At 51.3% G+C, this 8,817-nt stretch overlaps 1 protein-coding gene across 1 annotated transcript in view; it reads right to left on the bottom strand.

Annotated features, from left to right (window-relative positions):
• Positions 1 to 510: 510 nt before the first annotated feature.
• LOC120922823 (uncharacterized oxidoreductase YjhC-like) overlaps positions 511 to 8,817 on the bottom strand; it is a gene marked incomplete at its 5' end in the record, with an annotated part of 23,191 nt that continues 14,884 nt past the window's right edge. Inside the window, 5 exons of the mRNA XM_040334839.1 lie at positions 511 to 729; positions 2,400 to 2,534; positions 4,684 to 4,767; positions 8,337 to 8,391; positions 8,478 to 8,608. Of these exons, the coding sequence (XP_040190773.1) occupies positions 526 to 729; positions 2,400 to 2,534; positions 4,684 to 4,767; positions 8,337 to 8,391; positions 8,478 to 8,608 (609 nt within the window). The remainder of the gene's footprint in view (positions 730 to 2,399; positions 2,535 to 4,683; positions 4,768 to 8,336; positions 8,392 to 8,477; positions 8,609 to 8,817) is intronic.

Genomic DNA, 8,817 nt, shown 5'->3' with positions numbered 1-8,817 from the left:
GGTTTATTCCCCGCAATGTACAGAGATCACCCCGAGGGGGAGGGGTTTATTCCCTGCAATGTACAGAGATCACCCCGAGGGGGAGGGGTTTATTCCCTGCAATGTACAGAGATCACCCAGAGGGGGAGGGGTTTATTCCCCGCAATGTACAGAGATCACACAGAGGGGGAGGGGTTTATTCCCCGCAATGTACAGAGATCACCCAGAGGGGGAGGGGTTTATTCCCCGCAATGTACAGAGATCACCCCGAGGGGGAGGGGTTTATTCCCCGCAATGTACAGAGATCACCCCGAGGGGGAGGGGTTTATTCCCGGCAATGCACAGAGATCGCCCAGAGGGGGAGGGGTTTATTCCCAGCAATGTACAGAGACCACCCCGAGGGGGAGGGGCTTTCTTTTTATCAGAGGTGGAGTTACTCTTTAAGGACTCATTCCCACCAGTGAGACGGATTGATTGTGCGGCCAATTGCTGTACACTACGAAAAACGGCGTCCAATCCCGATACATCACACCGCTTACTATTATTTCACGGAACAGTTACTCGCGACGTTCTAGTCACTGCAGCAGCGTTCTGATTGGTGGTTCTCATGAGAAGAGAAGCAGTCGGTGTTTTTCCATTCACATTTACCTTCGTCCCGTAGATGGTGGTGCTCCTCACTCCGAGCTCATAAGTGAACGCCATCATTGTGAACGCAGCCGTCTTCCCCCCTTCAAACTCCATATTCACCACCTGGAAAATACAACATTTATTATTTTCCTCAACCACGAGGCCACGGCCCACTGCCAGGCTCAGCCTCCCCTCTGCCAACTGCAGATCTCTTAATCTCACACGTACCCCCTCCCATAGGGGTCCACAGTACCCCCAGGTCTCCTGAGCGCCCTCAGCCTCCACAGTGCCCCCAAACCTTCCACAGTGTCACCCAGCCTCCCCCATCACCCTCAGACCCCCCTGAGCTCCCTCAGCCTCCACAGTGCCCCCCAAAACATCCCACATTGCCCCCAGACCCCCCTGAGCTCCCTCAGCCTCCACAGTTCTCCACAAACCTCCCACAGTGTCACCCAGCCTCCCACATCGCCCCCAGACCCCCCTGAGCTCCCTCAGCCTCCACAGTGCCCCCAAACCTTCCACGGTGTCACCCAGCCTCCCCCATCACCCTCAGACCGCCCCTGAGCACCCTCAGCCTCCACAGTGCCCCCAAACCTTCCACGGTGTCACCCAGCCTCCCCCATCACCCTCAGACCCCCCCTGCGCGCCCTCAGCCTCCACAGCGCCCCGCAAACCTTCCAGTGTCACCCAGCCTCCCCATCACCCTCAGACCCCCCCTGAATGCCCTCAGCCTCCACAGTGCCCCCCAAACATCCCACATTGCCCTCAGACCCCCCCTGAGCACCCTCAGCCTCCACAGTGCCCCGAAAACCTTCCACAGTGCCCCCCAAACATCCCACATTGCCCCCAGACCCCCCTGAGCACCCTCAGCCTCCACAGTGCCCCGCAAACCTCCCACAGTGCCCCTCACAGTGCCTCCCAGCATCCATAGTGGCTTACACCCCCCCCCAAACCTCCCTTAGTGTCCCCCAGCCTACCACATCGCTACCAGACCCCCTAAGCCTCCATAGTGCCCCTAAACCCCTCACAGTGCCTCCCAGCACCCGTAGTGGCTTACAGTGCCCCCCAACCTCCCTCCGTGTCACCCAGCCTCCCACATCGACCCCAGACCCCCCTGAGCGCCCTCAGCCTCCACAGTGCCTCCCAACCCCAAAGTGGCCCACAGTACCCCCAGGCTCTCTGAGTGCCCTCAGCCTCCACAGTGCCCCTTAACCCGTCACAGTGTCACTAGGCCCCCCACAGTGCCTCCCAGCACCCATAGTGGCTCACAGTGCCCCCAGGCCTCCTGAGCGCCCTCAGACTCCACAGTGCCCCCCAACCTCCCACAGTGCCTCCCAACTCCAAATCGGCCCACAGTACCCCCAGGCCCTCTGAGCGCCCTCAGCCTTCAAAGTGCCCCCCAAACTCCCACAGTATCCCCAGACCCCCTGAAAGCCCTCAGCCTCCACAATGCCCCCAAACCTCCCTCAGTGTCACCCGGCCTTCCATAGTGCCTCCCATAGTGGCCCTCAGTACCCCCAGGCCCTCTGAGCAGCCTCCACAGTGTCACCAGGCCCCCCACAGGGCCTCCTAGCACTCATAGTGCCCCACAGTGCCCCCAGGCCTCCTGGGTGCCCTCAGCCTCCACAATGCCCCCCAACCACCCACAATGCCACCAGACAAAGCGCCAACCACCGGCCACCCGGCTGCTCCGGTATTCATTTCCTGCAAATATTGGACCCGAAAAGCCTCAGAAAGGTATTTGGGGAATCTGAAGGCGACGCCCCCAATATACAGGTGACCGGTGCTCTTACCTGATTGGTGCAGACGTCGTTGTCACATTCGTAGACACACCTCCCATAAGGACCGGTCTTCAAAGCGTCGGTCAGCGACTCGATGTCATAGACGCCATTGCTGCAAACCACCGCTACCGGCCAACCAAAGTGTCCCTGGGGGGAGAGTGAAGATTCCGGGTCGTTACTCCCAAAGTCATCCTTTCAATGCGTCTTCATCACCCGACCAATCAGATCGCTGATATTGTATCAATGTGAAGATTTAGAGATTTCCTGTCACCAGAATATTCATCTAAACAGCCCATAAGATTCCATGTGAGTTCACTGGATTATTGCGATAGCCACTTTAAAATGAAGGCTGCTCATTGGTCGGACCATAATGAAGGCTGCTCATTGGTTGGACCATAATGAAGGCTGCTCATTGGTCGGACCATAATGAAGGCTGCTCATTGGTCAGACTATAATGAAGGCTGCTCATTGGTCAGACTATAATGAAGGCTGCTCATTGGTCAGACCACAATGAAGGCTGCTCATTGGTATGACCATAATGAAGGCTGCTCATTGGTCAGACCACAATGAAGGCTGCTCATTGGTCAGACCATAATGAAGGCTGCTCATTGGTATGACCATAATGAAGGCTGCTCATTGGTCAGACTATAATGAAGGCTGCTCATTGGTCAGACCATAATGAAGGCTGCTCATTGGTCAGACTATAATGAAGGCTGCTCATTGGTCAGACCATAATGAAGGCTGCTCATTGGTTGGACTATAATGAAGGCTGCTCAGGCTATGAACGCACCTCTGACCACCCTTAATGTTTGTAGAATTCGTCACATACAGCATTAAATAGACAGATTGCGGCACAAGCAGGGAAGACATTTCCCGTCGCACAGCCTGAGCAGATGTCAGATTACAAAGAGAAGGAAGGGGCGCGGGGCGCTCCGGCCGTCTGCTGAGCAGATGCATTGTGAGTGTTTTGTATTAGGCTGACGCCAAACGGCACGGGTCCATTGTGTGCCGCCGCCGCCTCCTTTTCTCCCCCATTCAATGGCACTTCTTGGGCCCTTTCTGTGTCCTCCACTTCTGCTGGAGGCCGGCCTCTAATGAACAGATGGCAGCGACTCGGCACAAAAGATTCCATTAATGACCTTTAACAGTGTCCATTGTAGAGGTCTGAGCTCCGGGATACCAGCTGTCATGTGTTCCCTTCTCCGTGTTTTCCATGTGTTCCATTTTCCATGTATTCCCAGATCTCTGTGTATTCCCAGATCTCCCATCTCCATGTATTCCCAGATCTCTGTGTATTCCCAGATCTCCCATCTCCATGTATTCCCAGATCTCTGTGTATTCCCAGATCTCCTATCTCTGTGTATTCCCAGATCTCCGTGTATCCCCAGATCTCCCATCTCCGTGTATTCCCAGATCTCCATGTTTTCCCAGATCTCCCATCTCCATGTTTTCCCAGATCTCCCTTCTCCATGTATTCCCAGATCTCCCATCTCCATTTATTCCCAGATCTCCCATCTCCGTGTATTCCCAGATTTTCTGTGTATTCCCAGATCTCCAATCTCTGTGTATTCCCAGATCTCCCATCTCCCTGTATTCCCAGATCTCCCTTCTCCGTGTATTCCCAGATCTCCCTTCTCCGTGTATTCCCAGATCTCCCATCTCCGTGTATTCCCAGATCTCCCATCTCCGTGTATTCCCAGATCTCCCTTATCCATGTATTCCCAGATCTCCCATCTCCGTGTATTCCCAGATTTTCTGTGTATTCCCAGATCTCCAATCTCTGTGTATTCCCAGATCTCCCATCTCCCTGTATTCCCAGATCTCCCATCTCCGTGTATTCCCAGATCTCCCATCTCCGTGTATTCCCAGATCTCCCTTATCCATGTATTCCCAGATCTCCCATCTCCATGTATTCCCAGATCTCCAATCTCTGTGTATTCCCAGATCTCCCATCTCCCTGTATTCCCAGATCTCCCATCTCCGTGTATTCCCAGATCTCCCATCTCCGTGTATTCCCAGATCTCCCATCTCCGTGTATTCCGTGTATTCCCAGATCTCCTATCTCTATGTATTCCCTTATCTCCCATCTCCGTGTATTCCCAGATCTCCGTGTTTTCCCAGATCTCCCATCACCGGATCGGCGCGCCGTGTGAAGGGGCCCTAAATTGTGTATTATTACCAAGAAAAGGGACAATTTGTTCCGTAATAAGAGGCCATTGTTTATATTAAACATTCGTATCGGCATGGCAGCCAAGCAAGCGGCATTTTCAGCTGTCCTGATTGGCCGAGGACTCACCTTGTTCAGATAAATCTTCTGCGCCGAGTATGGACACGCCTCCTCCACCGCGCAGTCCAGACAGCGGCTGCCGGCCCCACTGGGCTACAATAGAATCACAGGAAACGGTTAGAGATCCCGAAGTGTATACAATGTTACCATTCACTTCCTACAAAGAGAAGCATCCGTGATTGGAGGAAAGGTGATCTGCTGGTTCTGGATCCATGACACCAATCACACCCCGGAGTCACACCCCAATCATTGATCACGTCTCTGATCATCTCCTCTATCATGTCTGCAGTCTCTGATCATCTCCTGTACTATGTCTGCAGTCTCTGATCATCTCCTGTATTATGTCTGCAGTCTCTGACCATCTCCTGTACTATGTCTGCAGTCTCTGATCATCTCCTGTATCATGTCTGCAGTCTCTGATCATCTCCTGTACTATGTCTGCAGTCTCTGATCATCTCCTGTACTATGTCTGCAGTCTCTGATCATCTCCTGTACTATGTCTGCAGTCTCTGATCATCTCCTGTATCATGTCTGCAGTCTCTGATCATCTCCTGTACTATGTCTGCAGTCTCTGATCATCTCCTGTATCATGTCTGCAGTCTCTGATCATCTCCTGTATTATGTCTGCAGTCTCTGATCATCTCCTGTATCATGTCTGCAGTCTCTGATCATCTGCTGTGCTATGTCTGCAGTCTCTGATCATCTCCTGTATTATGTCTGCAGTCTCTGACCATCTCCTGTATCATGTCTGCAGTCTCTGATCATCTCCTGTACTATGTCTGCAGTCTCTGATCATCTCCTGTACTATGTCTGCAGTCTCTGATCATCTCCTGTACTATGTCTGCAGTCTCTGATCATCTCCTGTATCATGTCTGCAGTCTCTGATCATCTCCTGTACTATGTCTGCAGTCTCTGATCATCTCCTGTATCATGTCTGCAGTCTCTGATCATCTCCTGTATTATGTCTGCAGTCTCTGATCATCTCCTGTATCATGTCTGCAGTCTCTGATCATCTCCTGTGCTATGTCTGCAGTCTCTGATCATCTCCTGTATTATGTCTGCAGTCTCTGATCATCTCCTGTATCATGTCTGCAGTCTCTGATCATCTCCTGTACTATGTCTGCAGTCTCTGATCATCTCCTGTACTATGTCTGCAGTCTCTGATCATCTCCTGTACTATGTCTGCAGTCTCTGATCATCTCCTGTACTATGTCTGCAGTCTCTGATCATCTCCTGTATCATGTCTGCAGTCTCTGATCATCTCCTGTATTATGTCTGCAGTCTCTGATCATCTCCTGTATCATGTCTGCAGTCTCTGATCATCTCCTGTGCTATGTCTGCAGTCTCTGATCATCTCCTGTATTATGTCTGCAGTCTCTGATCATCTCCTGTATCATGTCTGCAGTCTCTGACCATCTCCTGTACTATGTCTGCAGTCTCTGATCATCTCCTGTATCATGTCTGCAGTCTCTGATCATCTCCTGTATTATGTCTGCAGTCTCTGATCATCTCCTGTATCATGTCTGCAGTCTCTGATCATCTCCTGTACTATGTCTGCAGTCTCTGATCATCTCCTGTATCATGTCTGCAGTCTCTGATCATCTCCTGTATCATGTCTGCAGTCTCTGACCATCTCCTGTATCATGTCTGCAGTCTCTGATCATCTCCTGTATTATGTCTGCAGTCTCTGATCATCTCCTGTATCATGTCTGCAGTCTCTGACCATCTCCTGTACTATGTCTGCAGTCTCTGATCATCTCCTGTATCATGTCTGCAGTCTCTGATCATCTCCTGTATTATGTCTGCAGTCTCTGACCATCTCCTGTGCTATGTCTGCAGTCTCTGACCATCTCCTGTATTATGTCTGCAGTCTCTGATCATCTCCTGTGCTATGTCTGCAGTCTCTGATCATCTCCTGTACTATGTCTGCAGTCTCTGATCATCTCCTGTACTATGTCTGCAGTCTCTGATCATCTCCTGTACTATGTCTGCAGTCTCTGATCATCTCCTGTATTATGTCTGCAGTCTCTGATCATCTCCTGTATTATGTCTGCAGTCTCTGATCATCTCCTGTACTATGTCTGCAGTCTCTGATCATCTCCTGTACTATGTCTGCAGTCTCTGATCATCTCCTGTATTATGTCTGCAGTCTCTGATCATCTCCTGTACTATGTCTGCAGTCTCTGATCATCTCCTGTATTATGTCTGCAGTCTCTGATCATCTCCTGTATTATGTCTGCAGTCTCTGATCATCTCCTGTACTATGTCTGCAGTCTCTGATCATCTCCTGTATTATGTCTGCAGTCTCTGACCTTCTCCTGTACTATGTCTGCAGTCTCTGACCTTCTCCTGTATTATGTCTGCAGTCTCTGATCATCTCCTGTACTATGTCTGCAGTCTCTGATCATCTCCTGTATTATGTCTGCAGTCTCTGACCTTCTCCTGTACTATGTCTGCAGTCTCTGATCATCTCCTGTATTATGTCTGCAGTCTCTGACCATCTCCTGTGCTATGTCTGCAGTCTCTGACCATCTCCTGTATTATGTCTGCAGTCTCTGATCATCTCCTGTATTCTGTCTGCAGTCTCTGATCATCTCCTGTACTATGTCTGCAGTCTCTGATCATCTCCTGTATCATGTCTGCAGTCTCTGATCATCTCCTGTACTATGTCTGCAGTCTCTGACCATCTCCTGTACTATGTCTGCAGTCTCTGATCATCTCCTGTATTATGTCTGCAGTCTCTGACCATCTCCTGTATTATGTCTGCAGTCTCTGACCATCTCCTGTATTATGTCTGCAGTCTCTGATCATCTCCTGTATTATGTCTGCAGTCTCTGATCATCTCCTGTATTATGTCTGCAGTCTCTGATCATCTCCTGTACTATGTCTGCAGTCTCTGATCATCTCCTGTACTATGTCTGCAGTCTCTGATCATCTCCTGTACTATGTCTGCAGTCTCTGATCATCTCCTGTACCATGTCTGCAGTCTCTGATCATCTCCTGTACTATGTCTGCAGTCTCTGATCATCTCCTGTACTATGTCTGCAGTCTCTGATCATCTCCTGTACTATGTCTGCAGTCTCTGACCATCTCCTGTATTATGTCTGCAGTCTCTGATCATCTCCTGTACTATGTCTGCAGTCTCTGACCATCTCCTGTATTATGTCTGCAGTCTCTGACCATCTCCTGTACTATGTCTGCAGTCTCTGATCATCTCCTGTATTATCTGATGTACTGAGCATCATGTGTGGCCCTTTGGTGATATCAGGGGCCACCGTTGAAGGTCCCTCCTTTCATCTCCTGACTCTATGGGGCTTATTTGTCTCCTGATAATAATATTACATTCTGTATACAATGTATCGTCTTCTATCACAAGAACAATGGAGAGCGATGAGGAGAGACGGAAGGCGGGAAATACGGCGGCGGTGCTGCGGGCAGATAGTGACAGAGCGCTATCCAATGACAGCACAACGGCCCCTCCCCCCCCGGCACACCCATAGGTGACATGACCCGCCTTCCATCCGACACCCGCCTCTCATCTCCACACTATTCATTCTGTGATCCCGCTGACTGATACACCGCTCTGCCCCTCCCCCTCCCCTCCCCCCATACTTATAGTCATGAGATCCCTCCCCAGAGGACATAGCGGGGGGCGCACTTACTTTGTTCTCCTTGGTGAAGTGGGAGAGCGACCCGAACGACGACACCTTCATACACCTGGAGGAGGGAGACAAGGGAGGAGCTTAACGTGGAACACAGATCTACAGACCCCGCCCACTCTGGGAAAGATGACATCACTGTACCTTTGTTTTCCCATCCAATAGCAGATGAGGTCGATGTCATGGCAGCTCTTCGCCAGCAGAGAGAACGTGCTCTCGCCCTCATTCCGCCAATTCCCCCGCACAAAGGAGTGTGCGAAGTGCCAGAACCCCACCTGCACCGCAACAAAGAAAACTTTATTAATAGAATGCAGAATGGCGCGTCACCTACACCAAGCGCGCGTCACCTACACCGACCGAGTGTCACCTACCCCGACCGCACATCACATACTCCAACCGCGCATTACCTACCCCGACCGCACCTTACCTACCCCGACCGCACCTCACCTACCCCGATCACGTGTCACCTACACCGACCAAGTGT

The sequence above is a fragment of the Rana temporaria genome, unplaced genomic scaffold (assembly GCF_905171775.1).
Source record: "Rana temporaria unplaced genomic scaffold, aRanTem1.1, whole genome shotgun sequence".
NCBI lineage: Eukaryota > Metazoa > Chordata > Amphibia > Anura > Ranidae > Rana > Rana temporaria.
The sequence above is the reverse complement of the archived record's forward strand: the minus strand, read 5'-3'. Positions and strand labels throughout refer to the sequence as shown.